The sequence below is a fragment of the Danaus plexippus genome, chromosome 15 (assembly GCF_018135715.1).
Source record: "Danaus plexippus chromosome 15, MEX_DaPlex, whole genome shotgun sequence".
Lineage (NCBI taxonomy): Eukaryota > Metazoa > Arthropoda > Insecta > Lepidoptera > Nymphalidae > Danaus > Danaus plexippus.
In genome coordinates, this window is record NC_083547.1 from 7,752,552 (window position 1) to 7,774,501 (window position 21,950).

Below are 21,950 nucleotides of genomic sequence, written 5' to 3' on the forward strand. Positions count from 1 at the left end.
TACATAAAATTATATCGATTAATTATGTTATGGTTACTGCTGATTAAAAATAAAAATAAACTTCCATATTTAATATATTACCTTCTTGTCTCTATTTGACAAAGAAATCTTAACAATAATGACCTAAAAATTCCTAACAGGAAAGAGGGCCGAAGTATAGAAATGCATAAAATACACTTCGAAATTTAAAAAGCAAAATATTAATTTTTCGCAACTTAAGTTACTTTTCCATACAAACTTTACATACACATTATATTCATATGTAATTTTATTTAAATATCATATTATTTATTCAAATTCTCATAAAATTTACTTGACATGAAGTATTCGATATTGAAATAAATAAATAATAAAATAAAAAGCTAGTAGGTCTAAATTATTTATTTATAACAAGTTATCTGTTAAACCGGTAATGTTGACTTCCTGTTCCATCATTACCATTTGCAGTCCACTCCCACTCGTCAACTTCTTGATCGCCATTTCTTAAATAACTTGATGAATATTCTTCCCTGTCTGCCCAAAAATCTTCTTCACCTCCTTGTTCTTCCTCAATAATTTCTAAATCATCTTCTTCTCGATCCATCATTTCGTCATCTTCTTCTTCTAAAATTTCTTCTAAACCGTCATGTGAATCTCTTTGTACCTCATATTCTACTTCGACTTCTGGTATTTCTTCCAAAACTTCTCGATGAGCTAAAAATGATCGCCTTGGTTGATGAGATTCTGAAATTAATTCCTTCTCATCTGTTTTATATTTCGATTCTAGCTTTTCTTGCAAATTGTTATATTCCGAAACATCCTTATTATCGTTATTTTCCAAGTTATCGATTGTTGGAGCTTCAAATAACTTTGGTAGCGACTGCAGTGGAAGTACCAAGGTCACGGTGAGAATTATGGAAGATACTAGAATAGTAACGATCTCTTGAAGATCAATCTGAAGCAAAAGACATAGAGATTACATAATCTTAATTATATATAAGAAATAAGAGTACATTTAAATGAATTGTTCTCTTCTATTTTAAATTAAAATTATTGATACTATTTTTAAGAAGTAAAACAAAAACAAACAGTAAGGAGTCAAATATTTTAAGGCAATAAACAGAATATTAACAAACACAAAACCTTACAAAAAACAGTGCTAAATTCAATAATTATATGACGATAAAGTGAATTTAATGTTGAGAAAGTGTCATTAAATTAGTTAGATTGAATATTTCTTGCACTAACACGTAATAAGTTTATACTTTAAACATCTTTACTTACTAGCGATGTAAGAGAAAACTCCCTTGAAGCCTTAATAGAGGCGGTGTTTGTAAGGTAGACAACAAATTGTACAAGATACAGCGCGTATGATATTCTACTAATAAATAGAAGTGGACGACCGGAAAGCATTCGAGATAGAATTTCTGAAACAATGAGTTATACAAAACTTCTAAAAAATTCAATACTTGAGATATTTTGAAAGAAACTTATATATATTACGTGTTTCGAAAAATATATAAGCTGAACATATGTAGGTATCTCTACATCTTTCAAGTAACTGAATGAACCAAAATTTTTAAAGCTAAACTTTTATCTTGCGATCCATTAAAATTTACCGGAGTGTCCATTTTGAGCAGCATAGATTATCCAGGCAAAGGCTAACGCAGCGGCGACGGGTGCAAGCGTTGCATATTGCGCGGCGTATGTGACGTCATACCGGTAATCAAGGTATCCGGAATCATAGCCCGCCCAAAATATTGCCCCCCATAAAGTGCCACAGATGAACCAACCTAAGTATACTAAGGGCTGAAAGAAATAAACTGTTTCAATATTAAAATAATCCTAGTGTTCGGTATTAAATAAATTTTAAAATTAGAACAAAGTAAAAGATCAAACAAATAATATGAAAAAAGACTTCAGTCTTTGTTTCTTTAGATCGTTCCTGAAGATTTATTTCTTATAATAAAAACACAAAGTTATTACAAGACAAAAAGGAACATTAATAACTTAGTCTAATTTATCTATTTTTTATCTTACCTTAGTGAGACGTGAGCGGTTTCTAAGATAAAGCCCTAAGCTTAGTCCGATCAAGTAGGGCGAGCATCGATGATAAATAGACGTGTAGCTCAATCGACCTGTCCTGTATAGTTGGCTGACACTACAACAAACATCAAGGTCTAGTGATATGATAGCCAAAGGTATTTCATGATGTTCACATCGAATACTGCTTGTGTGATTAACGACGAATACCAAAGACCTCGTTACATCTATCGGGAGTTGGAATTTTGTTATTACAGTATCCAAGACACCATTCCAAGAATTAAGATAAGATTTACAATATATTCCACCCTTCTAAATGTTCAGATTTTTAGCTAATCATCTAAAAATCTTTCTGTGTGGTATAATCTTGAAAAACACAAAGCTGCATCTTAGTATATACGTATTAATTTTAAAGATGATTTACTTTATATTTCATTCTTGTTTTTGTATTTTTGAAGACCTTAAAGAATTTTTCATTAAATTTATAAGTAAATATAAATAACTTCATGACTATAAGTGAGTTATTGGTCTACAATTTAACCATTGCCATTTATAAACAATTTCAACATCTCCAATTTTTCTAATATACTAGGTAATATAATTCTTTTAGACTTGATATATTAAAAATACTTCTTTAATATCAAAATCCAAGTCAATAATAACCGCAATATTCGTATATTTTTATAAATATATCTAGTAATAAAATTTATATACATATTTAAATAAAAAACCAAACCAAACTTAATGAGTGACATTGATAACATTGTAATTGCAAACCATTAAAAGGCACTAAAATTTTCAAAATCTATACATATATAAATGTATTAATATAAAAAGATGGAAATTAACTTTGACAATTTGTACAGCCAAAAATATATAAACAAAATTAGTAGCAAAACATCATTCAATGATTCACATGAACACATACAGGAATTCAACCAACATTTACAGCACTGTCCCATGTGTCACTAATCCTCTGCATTACATTCCAATAGCTGGAGGTGATACGTAAACTAGTACAAATGAAGAGATTTACATTTTTAAACGAGACAACGATTTAGACAACATATAATTTAATGTTGCAGTAATATATAAAGATTTTAAATCTCAAACGACGCCCAAGGTGTATATTTTAATGACAATCTAAGTCAATGTCAATGATAAAATAAAGTCGAACGTTTCTTAGACGTTACCTTGTTATTTTGCAGTATTTTAATTTGTTATATAAATCAAATGGAATTGTGTTTTTAATGCCTTCCTCGTAGCATAATTTTCACGGAGCACGTAAACTTTTTATTAGAATGATAAATGTAACTATCATAAAGGATAAAATATTATACTGAATTGTTAGAATATGTATCGATTAAGTTAATATGTAAACAAAAATATAATTTTAAACATAATAAATAATCTAGCCCTAAACTTTTAGGACGCCCATAAGTTTCTAGTTAGGACGTTTAAAGTTTTTAGATAGACAGTAATTACCTGACACCTTGATATGCCAAGAGTGTCAATCGATGATCCCGTACAGTCGTGTATCTGGAGTATGCAGACAGTATATGTAACGTTGGCAGGAAGGACCCAGCAAACGGAACCTCAGATTGGATCATCCACACAATTATACTTCCTACGATCGTCAGTTGAAAATCCATAGCCATGTGGTGGGTTTGAGGAGCACACTGATGTGAAAATAAAAATATTACCTCTTTAGCAAACGATAATTAGACAAAGTTCTTTGATCTACGTATGTTGAGAACATTATGTCAAACAAAATTACAAAGTGCCTTGCGTGGTTACAGAGATAATTATTGATATCTTTTTGCAATAACAAATTTATTTTGACAAAAAAATTATAATAATTAATATTTTAAATACAAATACCATATCTTCAAATCCAAAGTAGTTCTGCACGTATAGTATATTCCACCACCAACCATCGCGACACAGCTGGGAATTTTTCCAAACGAGAGTCCCCCACATGGGACCGGAGGATATATTATCCCAAACATAAGCATAAAACAAAACTATTGCTAAAAGAGCCGGCGTTAATCTATAAAACAATGGAAATCATTAAAAAAATGTGTATAAAATTATACTTTAACACAAAATTGAAAACTAACTTCTACCTGATATATCTAGACAACAATTTTGCTGCGACATTATCACTTGGAGACTTCCTATATGAAGTGAGAGTACCACTTATCAGGAGGAAACAATCTGTGAAGATCCAACCAGCTCTGCACCAGGACAACAAAGAGGAGCTTAAGATCTGTAGAAAAAAAGGATTACGTTTTTAATATAATGTGAACTTTATTTTAGAACAGCATTAATTTAAAAATCTCCAATGTCTGGTTTGTTTTTTCAAAATTAATAAAGTCATTAACAAATTGTCAAAAGTGGAACATAACTATCAAGTACTTTAGTTTCCCGAGTCACAAATTAAACACTCCAAGTGAAATATTTGTGTTTAAAATGTAGAACATAGCAATTGCTATTTGAAATAAAAGAAATATTTTTTATCCTTAATGAAATTCCATTTGAGTGTAGAGTTGTTATAAGCTATTCACAACAAAATGTTTAGCTTTCTTTAATTATGAGAAATAATATTTCGAAGCAACAATATTTTGAATAGACAGTTATTACTTGCTCTAAAAATAAATCGTTCTGTTAGAAAATTAATACAATGAGAAATAAACACGTTAAATTTAAATTTAATAATTTTCTAATAACTGTTTTTGACTGTATTTTAATTTAGACTGTTGAAAACGCTACAATACAATTATGTTTTCGATTGTAAAAGCCGAGAAACGTTAATGTATCGTAACTCTCACTATTAAACAATATATGTTACTTGTTTATCTTACTTATAATTTCACATAAACTATAATAAGGATATTATCCTTATTACAGTCTGACAAATCGTCTGATGGTACCTTGTAAAGTAAATCTCAAACATCACAATTGCCCATACAAGTTACTCGAAGTTTAGTTTATACCTAAGAATAGATTCTTAAACCTATATTTAAACCGATAGTTCATAATACGAATTTGTCATAGTCATTAAAGCCCAAAAAAACGGGTTGTTATCAACGGGTTGGTGATAGTTATTATATGTTAATATTAAATTAATGACAGCAAAACTCAGAACCTGTTGAAGAAATTCGTTTGCTATTTTTTTTTTATATGTGCGATTTCATTAAGATTAAACCCGAATTAAAATATAACAGTAAGAATTTCTTGTCAAATTTCGTTTAACACTTAAAATAGTTTATTTCATTGTATTATATATCATATATTATTATATTGTATTTGAATAAAATATATTGATATATATTAATATTGTTTAAAGTAATCATATCCTATTGAAGTTACAGTAACAAAGTATTGTATAAAATTTATCGTAATCAGAACAGAATTAGTAAACGACTGTACTAACTTCTTTTTATAAGATTTTAGTTTCAATTTCCATTATATTAGACAATGGACGCTTTTCCGGTAGAGACAAAATTAAATAGACACCTACTAGTTACATGGAATGAGTATGTTAAACCGAATTTTAATTATGTATACTTTACTAAAAATCCATACATATTATAAAACAAAGTCCCTCGCCGCATCTGTCTATGTGTTCGCGATAAACGGAAAAACTACTGCACCGATTATCAAACAGTTATCACCGCTCAATAGCGTGATTCTCGAGGAAGGTTTTAGTGTATAATTTGTAAAATTTTTGTATTTACTTGTGTGTACATTAACTATATTTGTTGAAGATGTTGGGAAAACATAAGCCGTCTGAGAGCTTTTAACGAATACGATGCCTAAAGCCTTTGAAACATAGCAAAATAATATATGATGGAATTGTGTATCTTATATAGGTCTATAGAAAAGTCCGCGGTAGCATATTGGTATACCTAAGGGTTAACATACTATATCCATTTTACAACTTTAAAAAATTGGCATTCCTAAATCGTTTATTGGAAAGCTATTAAGTCTTATCAAAATAAAATTCTTCGTTTTCAAGCTTACATCAGTATCTATAAATTACTTTTTAAATCATTTAAATCGGGCGTCCCATTTGATCATAATATAAGTTTAACAATTCTCAAAATTAAATAGGCTATTTTATATTTTTTTAAAGAGCCTGTGCGCAGCCGGGTCTGGTACCTAGTATCTTATAATTTCAAATAATATAAACATAGAATAATCTTTCATGTTTTTTCATTGAATAATTTGATATAATGTACTTATTTAATATGTAAACCTTAAATAAAGAGTAACAAGCAAATTATTATAATAAATAATTTTTTTTTGCGAAAAAAAAAGTAAAGAAAAATTAAAATATTTTGATAAATGTTTATTTCTATGATTGGTGATCCAATCATGAAAATAAACAGATGACGTATCGATAAACAATTATTTAAACAAATCTTAGTCACCGGTTTCATTGATCGCTATTAAAAATAAGCGTTTGTTCAAATAAATAACTTTCATATTTATTTACACTAGTCTTGATAAAGATTAACATTAAAATGGCCATCGAGTCGAAAAGAATTTTAGTTAATAAAGACAAAATAAGTTATGGCTGATTTAATTTCAAATAAATTGTTTCCAAAAATCATTGTGAAATATACCTACCTAGTTGAAATATTCCTGTCCCAAAATAATATCTAAATTTATATTTTATTAAAATACCTGCCGTAAAAAGCTAGTTTCAGAGGTATTTTACAGCTGAGCGATTATTGTCTCCCATCAATTTAACTACAAAAAAAAAATACAAAAATCCCAAAAAATTAATTTAAGGTGACATTTAAGTAATAATAGTCCTATAAATTTATTGCATTAATATTTCGGAAAGGTTTTTTTATACAAGAATTAAATATTTTGTTTTGACACTAAATTGTCGAAATTGTATATTTTTACATTGAACTTCAGAGCTCTAAAACAAAAAAAATCATGCTAAAAATAAATAGTCATAATAGGTATTCATTTATATTCTGACAAACATCTCTATATAAATAAGTCTCCGTTAAAATTAATACGCATAATTTACTGCCATGAGCCTGGCTATTTAAAATAGCAATATACCTGCAAAACGCTGTTGCATTATTAATTGAATAAGGCATTTCAAGTAATAGGAATTTGTTTGAAAATTTCTATTAATTAAATTTCTTATTACTGCTAGAAGATGAAATAAGATTAAAAATGTTGCATAAAATCAGTTCTACTAACACTATTTATACCAAATTTAATCAAGTATAAATGAAGAAGACAATAATTTTGTTAGTTTATGCAATGTTTCTAACAAGCATAGCTCGCGTGGAACAGAATAACAAGCGTCGGAACAAAACGTTCAGCTTACAAACTTCGCGTTCCTATGTAAGTGGGTATTCGTAAAATGTGTAACAGCTTTGTGCTAGATATTCAGATCAATACCAGGAACTTGTTACAACAAAGGAAAAGTCAAAGATGGAAGATTCGTGTAAACGATGAATTAAATATTCATTGTTGTTATTCCTTTTAGACTTTTGAAATTAAATTAATCGATTACCTCTGAAGAATAAGACCATAACTATGCATATAACTAGATTGTATGTTTTTTAGTGTATTTTTGACAAACCTCACTCAAACGTATCCGGTTTGTGTACGGTGTTAAAGCCATCGGTAGGAACTTATGAGCGACTATGAGTGCCACAGTTACAACAGCTCGGATACCATGGATGCAAGCTATCTCATCCTCGCTTGCTGGTGCTATAAGCTTATTCAGCGTACGGTACAAAGAAAAACAGCTCAGGAAGCCACCTGTTGAAAATATATATACTATAACAGACATTACATTTTAATATAAACCATTAAAAGTAGATCGGTGATAGAATGTATTCGAAGAATGTACGATACATTGATAAAAGTTAATTCGCTTTACTTCCCGTTCATTCAGGTGCTCTCAATGAATCAGTGTCATACTCAATGCTTTATATTCCAAGCGCTTTTTGCTATAATTAATTACCATCAACTTTACTGTATAGTTATAACAGAATCCCCGGAATATTGTATCACACATTTTAATTAGCAACTTTATCATAATATATAAAATATATCAATGATATTATTATAAAAATGATGTTTTCATATTAGAATAAATTTTATTGGAGTTCATTAACAATGCACTCAAATAAAAATATCAAGAAAAGTGAACCATGAAACTTGAAAGCCAGTGTGACGTTTAACCGTCGACGGCCCCAATTTACATAATAAATTATTTCGTTGGTTGATTTAGAAAAGAACTTGAGTTTCTATCTGGGGTTTAGAGGCTTCAAAATTTATTTATGCTAATACAAATTTCGTGGGACGTTGAAGTTGTTGAAAATAAAATGAGTCCTTTATGTAAGCATATACTAAGTAAGATACAAAGCCATGAATATAATTTATTTTTGGAATATAAAAGTGACTTTTTTTACGTATAAGACTTATACGTTTATTGCCAACCATATTTTAAGAGAAACTACGTCTACTGAACTATCAGATTTTGGTTGTGAACGTAAAATTTATAATGAAATTTCATAATAAATTGAGGCATAAATGTGTCAACCACGTGCTTATTGCTGTACTCTGTGTGCACACTGAATAATGTGTGTAATATTTTTGTGACTAAAAGGTTGATTGTAAACGGACATTAATTATGGCTGTGATTTAAACAATTCTTAAATTCATGTCTAACGACAAACAATGTAATAAGTAAATTCATGCTTGAATTCGTATTGTTCTTTCCTTTTTTTTGTGTAATAACAAACGCTTATACAATACTTAGTGTATTTAAATGTACATTGTACTAATATCTCTGTACTTTTGTATACTTTATACTCTTAACATATAAAAGTAAATTTGTTATAGCTATAAATATATATAATTTTTTTTTGTCTATATTTTTGTGGATTGAAATGACAGATGCACTAAAAGGCTCGAATAGAAATGGTTGTAAAAAAATTAAATTGAGCGAAACAAACAAAAGATTCAATATAACCAAATTACATAGACACTTGTATGCAGACGGCCTAAGTACTCCAGGGTCATAAATCATTGTTGTGGCAGGTCATGCGGCATTGATAAATATGTCACAGGTCCGTGATATAGACAATTAGTTGACGTGACCCTTGATGCCGCAACTTGAGTTGTAATAATTTATGATAATTAATACGTTACAAATCAATTACAATCACAGTAGCGCTGAACTCTCATTAATGTAGGTAAAGGTTGGATTCAGTTGTACGTAATAGTTTTTGTAAATAACTATTAAGAAAAAACCTTTTAGTATAATTTAAAATGTATATGATATTACTGAAGTATTTATTTCGTAAATACATGAATATAATCGTATTCGTGTACGTCAATTCATGATCCAGAAAGATTAAGTTAAATTTAAATTTAATTATCAGTTTTATAATAGAAGGTTCGTTTAAACTTTCCGTTTAACAGTATCCTGTAGTAGTGTTGTCTCTCCAAGAAATCTTTGTTTCATTTTAACTATTATTTGAAGGCTGTATACAAAATTTTACAAGTAATCAAAATTTCATTTAATGTAAGGTCGTCGACATCCTTTACTTTATTTACCTGAACTGGTTTTGGTCTCTTGCTTTTTCATCTGTTTATTCTCCTCTTCATGTTCCTCGTGGTTAGAATCATTTCTAGCAGACATATCCTGGACTGTCGCTATCAATACTATCAGGATAACCAACGCGTACAAGGATCTGAAAAATAATTTAAAAAAAAAATACTGTGCCAATTAATTATAAATTATTTAACAAAATGAAGAGACATCAATAATTTTATACATTTTCAATACTAGTTAAAATATTACTGCCTACTAAAAGACTGATTACGAGGCAAAGGTGCTGATTAAAGGTCAATAAATAAGTTACATCCCTCCTAAATCTACATTTGATGCGAAAACTCGAATATTTTTATTGAGTCAGTAATTGAGTGCCAAAATTTTACTGAGAGATTCCAATTTTAATGCCAATAAATAGACTGACATTTCGACATTTTATATTTATTTAATTAAACAGATAAATAATTCGGATAAAACGAAAATTGAAGTACGTCGTACGTAATATAATAATTCCTATAAAATTTTCCGTGATTGGAAATTACACAACTTGAAACAATTTACACCGGATATTGGAAAACCAAAGATTAATATTTTTTTACTTATTTTATCATAGCGACTTTAACTTGAATGAGAATTTTGAAAGCAAAATCAAACTATTTTCTATATAGAAAATTATACCATACACTTAAAAAGCAGTGTTTTCATAATGAAATCGAATATTGCAAGGAATATTTATAAAATTTAAGACTATATAAAATGATATTTCAGAAGCGAACTTATTAAAAGAAACTTACAAAGTTATAACAGTCGGTAACTCTATCCATTCCTTCCACCAATTACTACCTTTCCTGGTAAAACAATCATGTTCATCGACCCTGATCCGGGTACTAATACCAGTCTTGTATTGATAATGTTTAACAGCATCTCTGAGAACCACCTCCACATCTTCTGAAGTACAAGCCGATGGTATGCACACTCCCCAACTCAGGGTTGAAAACCTAGGCACGAAGTGACCTGGCTACACAAATCAGAACAAGACTAAGACAACAATGTCATATATATTCCCATTATCAACACACAGACGTAAAATTTCTAATAATTGTTATATTACAATAAGAACTGACGATATTTACAAATTATTATAGATTATTTTTATTGGAATGTATGTCGATAATAATAATTATCTCAATAGCTACCTGACAGTACGTTATTGGGGTTGTTAATTGTCGATTGGAGGACTATAAGTGAACCGCATCAGGCATAACAATAACTCCTTATGAAGCTTTGTTTATGGAATGCCGTTATGTATATTACAATAATTGTTAATTGAATTGAATCGTTAATTGAATCGATAAGTAATTAATGTCTCACTAAAAAGTTATAATAGGTTTTTTTTTTAACTACAAGTAAAATTAACCGTAGAAACTCACATCATCAATGCGACTTTTAAACAAATTTTTGCCCTGTGCTAAATGAACTGGTATTTCAAGTTCTGGGTGTTCAGCTTTGACATCGATCATGGCTAGACAATATTTTCCTTGTAGTCTAACAACGCTGCCAGTGTCCAGTTGTACTCTTGCTCGTACCCCTAAACACTGGTCAAAATCACCCAACTGGATTCCGTTCCCTTGAAGAAACCCCGAGGGAAACTTTGCTGTAGCATCTAGCACTGTAATAAAAAAAAGTATAACACTTTTTAACCCATGCAAATCCTTTGGGGAGCAGTTTGCTTATTTTGTAAGCAAATAAGACACTCAATGGCGCTTTGTTCTTTAAATATTTTATTAATTTCAGAATTTTTTTGAAACGGTACCATCGCGTTCGTAACGCTCCTTACACATGTTTAATTAAAACAAAAGATATAAACCACAATATAAATAACCTTGAATTAAAAGATGTGGTTCGTTACTATTTATATTTTTGTATCTAGCATGAGTAGATGAAATCTCGGAATTGATGCCAGAAAAAAGCAACTGACAACAGAATCAGTAATATGTCCTCCTATAAGCGGTATACAGTATACAGTATATAAGCGACTTTTAAAGATTTTACTAGTAAAACTTCGAATAAAGAGAATAGAGAAATTGATGTTGTAGTTTTCGTAATTCGATTCTCATTCATTTTTTTCGGAACAGTTTTTTTTTTTAATGAATACAGAACTAATTTAGTTTTTACATAATTAAGCTGCTTATTAAAAAAAAATATTTAATTCTATTTATACTTACTCTTTAAAGCCCAAAGCTTACTTCCACGTAGCTGTCTTAAAAGTATTTGTCCATGACGTCGACATTCTGGATTGTGTATTCGTGTAAAATTTGGTGCAAAAGTAGGTAAGAAGGAATAGAAGTCTTCAAACTCACTATGTAACAAATTTTTTCTTTGTAATGCATCTGAGATTATACGAATGTCTTTCGAAGTACTCTGATCTGCAATATCTTTTTTTGTAGCATCAACTACTTTTAAAGGTTTATCTTTTTTAGATTCCTCATGAGTACTTTCTTTGAGATCAGATAGCTTTTTCGACGCCTGTTCATTTTTTTTCTCTTTAGCACTCTCATTCATTAACTCATCCTTTTTTTGTGAAGTCTTACTGCTTAGGTGTTTTTTGTCACCGTGTTTTATACTTGTATTATCTTCTGACAACTTTTTAGTATTTTTTACATTATTGTCGATATCTTTTTCTTCTATTTTGATCTCAATTTTTCTTTTGCTTAAATCATTTTCCTTACTTTTACTTTTTTTTTCGATGTCATCGCTTACTTTATTATCTTTAGCAACAGTTTTAACATTTTTTATGTTGATATCTTTAAACGATTCTTCTTGAATTTGTGCCGTTGGTTCATTCTTACTTGGTTCTTTTTTGTCAGATATTTTTTCATTTATTACAATCAGTTTGTCCTTTGATTTTGGTAGCTGTACTAATTTCTCTACTTTAGGTGTAAATTTTGGAACTATATCTACTTTCTTCTTGTAATCTTCTTTCACTACTTGTTTTATGTCATCTTCGTCCTCGTCATCGTCGTCTTCGTTAATATCACTATCATCGTCATCAGAAAAGTCTAAGATTATTGACGGTTTCTTTACTTTTGTTTTCGATTCTTTATCTTTTTTTAAGTGGACTGAAATATCGTGTTCATTTTTGCCCATAACCTTATTCTGTTCAGTTTCATCAAGATCATCTTGAGTTTTTATGGTTTTATGGCTTATTTTTTTTAACTTCTCACTAAGCAAATCTCGTTTTTCACTAAGAATACTTTTCACGTTATCGTACGGAATCTTCTCACTCTTTCTAACACTATCTACTCGGTCAAAGTTAAGGTCACCAATATCACAATTCTCACATTTGTGTTTTTTTAAATCGGGCCTAACTTCAGAAACACTTCCAGGTAAGCGCACGCGGAATGCGCCTACTGTAGCTAATATAGGAAGGCCGAATAAAATTAGAGCTAAAGTCCATCTGTGGCACACCATGGCCGACGCGAGAGACGCTCACGGCGCCATCATACTTACGACTGAAACGTACTTCAGCCAGAGCCGCTGATGCTATTTCCGTCTCACTTTGAAATATTCCGTTGACCACTACAGTTGGGTTATGGGATTTATTTTGTGGTTGGATTTAACCGATTATTTGTTAGTGAAAATTTTAGAAATAAAACATTAGTGGAAGCCGGAGTTAGTTCGATTGCAATAGCACAAGGGTACAGTTAATGGCATGCGGCCAAGACTAATGTAAAAATAGTATAGTAAAAGCAACTGTATGTCTGTGAGTCGATTAATGACGACCAGATTGATTAAATTACATACTGTCATTTACTATTATCATTATATAGATAACAATTAATATTATAAAAATCAGTAGTATAGGATTAGTTTTTCTATTTTCACCTTCTACTTCCAGATTTTTTTTATAAATAACTGTTATACCATGAAATATTTTTCAAATACTGGCTAATTAAATTAAAAAAGATAGAACGAGTACCTTTATGATATTGATTTCCACAACACAAACAGTTTGAAATCATTTAGAAATATCTTGATGCCATTAAATTAATAATATAGAAAATTACTTTCCACCAAATATAAATATTTGTACTGGACAACATAAACAAAACGAAGTAGACTATGTTCTATGAATAGTGGCTTATTTTTTTTTTTATTTATTCAATAGAAACAGCAAAAGTTGTAGTATAGTGTAATTGGTTGTGTCCCAATTGTTTGTTCTTGAATAGTATTATGTAATGTACTAAAACATACATTTTAACTGATAAATGTTATTGGCATTTTGCCGACGGCATGACTATTGACATATACATAATATCTAGAAGTCCTATTTTACAAAAGAAACGTAGTTTTAAGAAACGTATTCCAGTCATCATATTTGTAAATAAAAAAAGTTATCTATTTACTTTCCCACCCCAAAAGAAGAAAGCTTCTAATTCTAATCTTCGTTCTTTTTTATTGTTTTGGGAAGAAATTAATTAAAAGTATTGAATACTATTTCTTGGTACATGATGTCTCAACAATTGTTTCTTTGCACTAATTTTCTCCTTGAAAACTGTCGCAATCACGAGCGATTGGCACTCATCAGAAATCACACATAATGCCAGGCAACAAATTTTCAACCCTATAACCTTTTGAATTAAGATCATAACACTTTTGTAGTATAAAATTGAACGAGGTACATTAACTCGAATAATAAATAGTATAAATGAAAGTACTATAAAATAGTAATATAATTTAATGCAATATCTTAAAACGATCTCAATCTAACACATTTAAAATAAAACTGTGATTTTCCCATTGTATTTCTCACTCTTCTTTTTTTACATTTTTTTTCCATCTGTAGGTTTTTTTTAAAATTCATATTTAAATTACTTGTTTAACCTATTGTTTAGTCTTAACCTATTGTTACTAAGTACTGTCATAAACGTTTAGTTCTTAACTCAATGTTATATTTATCACAATGCAGTATTTATAATTTGTAATGATACATGATTTCTAAATATTAGGTACTGAAAAGATAAGCATCGATAAATAACGTTATATATCATGAGAGATACATAAAGACCTTTTTATATTTCCTGTTTGACCCTTTTAAGGATTTGCACTCAAATTGAACCAAATGAACCGAAGCATGTGGCTAAGCCGTGTCCGCCAGGGCGTCTATTCGTTGGTTATTGGAATTTATTTTTGAATTTGGTAACGATCAGGAAGTCAAACTGAAATCAATTGTTGCAAAACACTTTGTTAATAAATATCATCAAAATTGGTTTTGGTTTAAAACAAAAAAAAAGGTAAGAAATTCGTAGCAGCACGAACGAAGGCCGTGAAATGAGAAAGTGAATTAATCAATAAAGAAATATAAATAGTCAAATATATGTAATTAATAAAAATTTATTTAATCAATAAAGTATTAAAACTTCATTCATTGACTGGAAGATTTGAGATTTTTCACCATTCATTTTTAATCGGACCAAGTTTTCGTTGTCGAATTGAAATGTATTAATTTATTTTAAATATATTAGTTTTATAACTTGACTAATTTCCATCTAAAATATTAAAATATTTATCAAAATCTTTAAGTTTTACATTTGACATTTACTAGCAATAATATCAATTAATTCTATTAAAGTTTTTCTCGATAACTGTTCGTCTTGCATTGTAATTGTGCTAATTTTTTTCAAAAAATATTTTTATTAATGATATGAAACTAGTCATCATGCATAGTATAAGACCGTCATACATAATATAAGCAGTCAATCAATTCACACAATCCTAATCAAGCTATAATATCGGAGTTGAAATAAATTGAAAAATTATAGCAATTCTGAGTAGAATATTTAATCGAATAAAAATTTAAAACACCCACACCGCAAGAATTTTACTAAAACTCTGAAAGAAACGAAGTTTAAAAAATATAAACTATCTTCTAATAGCAATATTAATGACTTTGATTGAACTGGTGTTACTCCTACCATTCATTCATATCAAAATTATCCAAATGAAATTGATAATACACATTTAAAATAAACAAACAATAATAATTACATACTATATATGAAATTGACACTGAAATAATAAAAAAAATGATGTCAAGGGGTCAGTTAATTTGATCGACATTCGACAGTACAGGTCACCTTTCTGGCTCAAACTTGCTTCAAAGTTCACTTGGTGTGTATTGAACTTGGTGTGATTTACAAAAAAGTACATTTACTGCTTAAGAACAGCACTCCATAATTTCGCAAATACACACACTAAGGTAAATGTCAGAGGTAAAGGATAACAAAAATTAATCTGTTAATTTTCATATTTAATTACATTTTGTCTCGAACGACGCGATGTTATTTACTTATTTTTATGTGCCCCGTAAAATATAAAAGCAATCTCCGAGTATTGTTCCAAGTATCTTGTTCAAGTACTCCTTTAACTTCAAATAGAGTAAACTGAGACACGCGACTGCGGGTCTGGGTCAGACGAAGCATCACCCTTGACTTACTTACACCACTCTTACTCACGCAAATGATGAATCATTGGAATTGTAGTATCGAAACGGTTTTTATATTATCTTGATTAATTTTGTTGCTGAGATTTTTACTACCGACTGTCTCGATACAAATAAATCTTAAGCATTTATTTAACTTATAAAATATCGTGACTTAGAGATCTGTTACATTTATTTAAGATAATTATAATAGCGTTTTCATTTATAACATTACTTGCTACTTTGGTACCTAGAGAATTTTTTTTATTTTATTTCATCAATATTATTGATTGAATATTAAAAATAAAAAACAGATTATATTCTAAATGAAATCACATCTAAGAAATGGTAAGTTAATTAGAAATGAAATATTAATAATAAAATCGATTCAGTTATTGTCTCAATGTCAGAAAACATAAATTCGTGTAGATACGTTTGTAACATGAAAGCAATAATGAACTAATACTTAAATTTAAATTAGAAAATAAAGAATTTAAAATTCTTCAAAACGAGCAAGATTCGAAATTGCAAACCCAACTCGAACCTGCGACCTCCATCACAGTATTATACAATTAGGCTATTATGCCCTGATTATAATCCCCGAATTAAACATTCATATCTATATAAAGATACAATCTATTAGGTCTTACAGAAATACAAGTCTCCTTTTTTTCTTTACTTTAAAAAAGAACCATTATAAAGATGTCACCATCTTCATAAAATTCGTGTAATTTGACTTTAAAATTTATTTTTAAGAACAAAGCGTGTATTTTAATTAGATAGTTTTGCAATCTAAAGTGTTCACTGAATAAATGAATTGTATTATAAACATGGTGTAATTAGTATAAGGATCCGTCGAGCCTTGAGAATGGATGGCGAAACTAACAAACTGATAACATGACTTGGATTCTTAATCAGAAAAAATCTAACTACACTAGCGTATTTACTGTATTTCTTATATATAGATATATATATATATATATATATATATACATCTAAATTGGTATGCAATAGAGATATAATGTTATAAACGAGTTCGTTATATATCTTAGATAAAAAAATGTTTCGTGATTGGAACAATTTGCGAGAACAAGTTATGCGACTTTTGATCGTTTGCGAAATGTATCCACGGCTTCTACTTAGCAAAAAGTAACTTGCAACATTAAATAACTCCGATACGTTCGACATCACGTGTTATTGAGAATATTTTGAAATGGAAAAATTAACAATATCCCAAAACCTATGAAAGTTATCTAAAAACTAGGAAAAGATCATGTTTTTAAATTAAAATCTTTGCCTTTCGATTTCTACGTTGCCATTTATTCTTACAGCCAACGGTTGTGCATCAGTGCCTCTGGCAGATTTTAAATATATGATCAGCCAGACTAAAGTTTCGGGCCACGGTAAAGTCTAAGAGTGAAGGCCATATTCTGAAATAACAAGTACTAGATTAAAGGGTAAATTCCGAAAGGAAAAAAAATTGACCAGTTTATCGCTAGATATCATTCAGGCAACCTTTTTGGGACTTATTTAAAATAAACAAAAATACACGGAAAAGGGCATTTCAAATAGGACTAACTACACAAGTAACCTTAAGTAACTATAAGAATAAGTTAGTACATTTACTTAGCTACCTATTGAGTTTGAATTTTGGTAACCTTCTTGTCAACTTGTTTTTGGATATATAGCTCTTTGTTTACACTTGGAGACCGAGATTTATTTATTTGTTTTTATTTAATCTTGTCAAGTGCTAGGCGCTGCAAAGGCTTTTTTCAAAGGGAATTTTGTTAATGGAAGAGTCAATTTAATTAACAAGTGCTCATTAAGACTGTCTTTAAAAGTCTGAATTAATATGAATTTTAATATATTTTTGTTACTGAGCTATACAACATAGTAGAGATATTTTCATTATGCTCATTCGTAGGAATTTCATTATCGATTGAGAGTGTTAGGTGATATCTTAGTGGATGTAGCTAGGTATTCCATTGCTCTCACCCACAGACAACCGTTTGGTGATTGCGCTGTGTCGGCTATGGTTTGGAATATCCTAACTCCTCTCTAATGATGATCCAAGTTTTATAACTGAATCATAAATCTTCGATGACATGTTTTGAATTCAATTATCGCTTTTTACGTATCGAAACCAATCATAAAGTATAGAGTCCAATTGTATGTAGAATAACGATTGTCACAATTTTGCTATTCTCAATTTTTTCTCTTTTAAGATTCGCTTCAAAATGTAATCCAAATGTTAGAGATCCGTAAAGTAGATGGTTTTTTTTTTTATTATAGTTAATTTAAATTTCAGGAGCTTATATTGAGAAGGCAGAATAAGTGTCATTTCATAAGGTGGTCTAACGCTTTTTCAGAGTCACTGAGCAGATCTTCACTTCACAAGGGTCATCTAGGCTTAGTGAGTACATTTCTTTAATCTTCGACCGGAACATTTCATCAAAATATGCTAGAATATATATGAAATATTTTTTTTAGATATGCTTTTGAAAATTATGTATTAATGTTTTCTACGTACTAACTATTTAGGTTTTTCTGTGATTTAGAACAGCCTTTTCTCGAATATTTTTTTTTTCACTTAGAGATTTTTTTTTATTTTCTTTTCTGTATTCTTTAATGTATCAAAGCTTTTATAGAAGATAAGCTTTGCTACTATTACATTTTAATTTTTCTAATTCGACAGCGAAGCACGTGAATCGCCGAAATACTGCTTTAAGGCCGTTTCACATATTTAAATCTCGCCGTTCACTTATTAAACTAGCCGCTCGACCAGTTGCCTTACAAGTTATCTCATGAAATATACGTCTATATGTCTTGAGCCGAGTTGCCTTTTTCACTATATCATTAATTTAATTTCAATTCAAATCAGGATAATATTCGAATATAGTTTTAATATTATGCAATCATAATTTAAATGACTTATTTCCTATTATACTTTTCTTCAATTATCTTTTGAATGAACTTAAAAACAAGGTATAAATGGTTTAAAGAACCTTTTGAAGTTCAAAAAGGACTATACAATTAAATAACCACATAGAACCACGTTTGAATGGGATATTCATAGGTAGCAAAAGCCTTAGGATCTACTAATAGTACAAGTTTCTTAGAAGACTTAAGGTCACCGAATCTTTCCAACTCAACGTGCAAACAATATGATATATTCATTTACTACTTCGTATTAATGAAAAGACGCTATATAACGTCCTCTGTAATTGTCTCTAATTCTTTGTCGCGGAATCCTACCGGATACAACAGTTAAGTTCCATAGAATCCAATCCATAGAGTCATTAAAAAAGTTTTTATTTAATAAAATTGTATATATAATTAATAAGCGATCACTAAGGCTACCTTTAACAGGATTTTATAAGTGATCTGTCAGTACTCAGTCTTGGTATTTGATGTTAGTTTTATCTCAGAGGATGTTGTAACTAGGTATTTCCATCGCTCTTATCTTTATAAAATTGGTTGGCTCTTGGTTAATGTAGAATTATTCATAAACAGCAGTACTCTACTTTTCAATTATTTCAATACAATTATTGTATATTATTAATATTAAAGTCGGCAATTAAAATAATCTAATAAGTAATAAAAATGTAAATACTTATAATTAAATAGTTAAAGTGGCACAGTTACATATTAAGAGACAAAATGTATACTTGAAAAATAATAGATTATGAAAATGTCACACCTAATTATTGGAAATTATGTTCACCAGAGTTTTTTTTACTTACAACGCAAAAAAACAGATGGTCAAACCAGAAAAAATATAAATAATTTTCAAAAAACATAACATTGTAAAATAATTGAAATATTTGAAATTTTTTAAAAAGATTTTTTCCTCATTGATTAAAAGTTGGGTTATTAGTGTTTGTATAAAATATGTTAATTAAATGTAAATTTATAAAAGGAAGTGATATATTTTAAAGGTTCCTTTATTAAACTGTACACAAAATGTCAAAACGAAATTTTAAAAAGTGTTACAAGAACAAACCGTTATCCTTCAAAATTAGCATTTTTTTTCATGTAAATTGGATTCAAAATTTATACGAGTTATTTATTTATTATTATAACAAAAAATGTATTTTACAAGAATTATGAATACATCCATCATAATCATGATTGTCTCTCTATGCAGGATTTTTTACGAGATTCAGTATTTTTATAAAAGCAGATCAGTTTATGAGCTTGTTTGTTTTGGAATATCAAAGTCTGAATTTATCTCAAAAAGGTTTAACAGATTTACTTTGTTTTTATATGGTAGCTTGATCACTTGGTATTATTCTAGGATATGTATGGAAAAAATTATACAGTTTTTTTTAAGACGAACTTTTTTTTTGTTCACACTGGAAATTTTGCTTCAATTTTTTTTACGGGTTTAATATTTACCACACAAATGGGTCAAATACATACCTACATAGTTGTTTACTTATTGTGACAAAAAGTATTCAATAAACAAAAAGGCATTGATTTCTTTTTATATGTCCTATTCATTAATCTTCGATTAAAATTTCCGAACAGATTTCGTGAAACTTCTCTTTATAGAAGAACACTCAAAACTATTGCGAAATTAGATTTAAATGCTAGTAGAAACAACAGATATACAGATATACAGAATGAGAACGGTGAAAAAGAATATTTTTTTAACGTAATCGGAAAAGTAAAATTCAGACTCTTAGTATTTCCTAGAAACTGAGATTTAAGTTTTAAATAGCAAAGAGAAAGAGAATGGAGGAGATGACAAAGAGATTTGCTGGTCAGAATGCGTTTTATTTTTATTATTTTAAATCTACTCTCGAGGTCTTTGTGAGTTAACAATAGGAAGGTATCTAGCTTAGTAAAATCCTATTGGAAATCTAAGCTTGGAATTATTTTAATCATTATCTCGTAGTAACAGACATGTCATGGTAATATCTTGGTGATCTGATATTGCTTCCAGGATAGCGTAATACTACGACAGTCAATCTCATACCGCTGATACATCATATAAGGGCCTTTAAAGGTATTAGATCTATGTATATAAAAGACCGAATGCTTCTGCAAAAATAACTATTCTATTTTAAAGAAAAAAGTTTTAGTCTTTTATCGTAAAATTTTCAAATTGCCCATTTTGTTATTTTTCTATAGCATATAAATTTTTGAAGAGTTAATTTAGAGAGTTTTTTAAGAATTTAAATTTTGCAATAATAAAGAAAAGTGGTTACGACTTTTTTGATTTATTTTAAAATATATTTATGTCATATATGTACATACATCGCAGTAACCTGAACTTTTTTTCTTGATTGAATTACATAATATTTTCCCAATCTCTTTTTAAAACGTTTAAAGATAATTCATAAAAAATCATTTCGTACAGATATAGTATTCAATGAAACCGTAGCCTATATAAAAAAAAATTAAGGATAAATCACCAAAAGCCTTCCAATCATTTCATACCCTCGTGTCTGTTAGTACATATTACAACCAAAACATTTTTGATGAAATAAATATATAAACCTATACCTATTTTATCAAAAGATTCATATAAAGAAATAAGATACCAAAACAAATAACTTCGTAGTATTTTTTTTGCGATAACAACTGAAACAAACAAGATCCTCGCTCCGATCCCCTCAACTGAACTAACACTAGAACCAAGCAAATAGCCTCCAGTAATCAATAAACCCGCCCCTAATATTTGAAAACTTGTGCATTCTACGCGTTTTATATGAAAAAAAAAATAACAAAATATATTTCAAGGACAAATGAGGTTACGTTACACGAGAACATTTAGATTAAACGCTAATAGGTTACAAACCTATTAATTAAATTAATTGACTCATCAATTTGAACAGC

The 21,950-nt window shown here is 29.2% G+C and overlaps 1 protein-coding gene across 1 annotated transcript; it reads right to left on the minus strand.

The window, feature by feature from the left end:
• Positions 1-366: 366 nt before the first annotated feature.
• LOC116766218 (nose resistant to fluoxetine protein 6-like) lies at positions 367-13,142 on the minus strand. Its single transcript, XM_061522687.1, has 12 exons — positions 11,851-13,142; positions 11,056-11,294; positions 10,420-10,643; positions 9,628-9,764; positions 7,640-7,821; positions 4,149-4,291; positions 3,904-4,072; positions 3,508-3,701; positions 2,020-2,140; positions 1,599-1,788; positions 1,264-1,406; positions 367-934 (listed from the first exon to the last, which is right to left on the minus strand). Exons 1-12 carry the CDS (start codon positions 13,094-13,096, stop codon positions 395-397), a joined length of 3,528 nt encoding a protein of 1,175 aa, XP_061378671.1. The 5' UTR covers positions 13,097-13,142; the 3' UTR covers positions 367-394.
• Between the last annotated feature and the right edge of the window lie 8,808 nt (positions 13,143-21,950).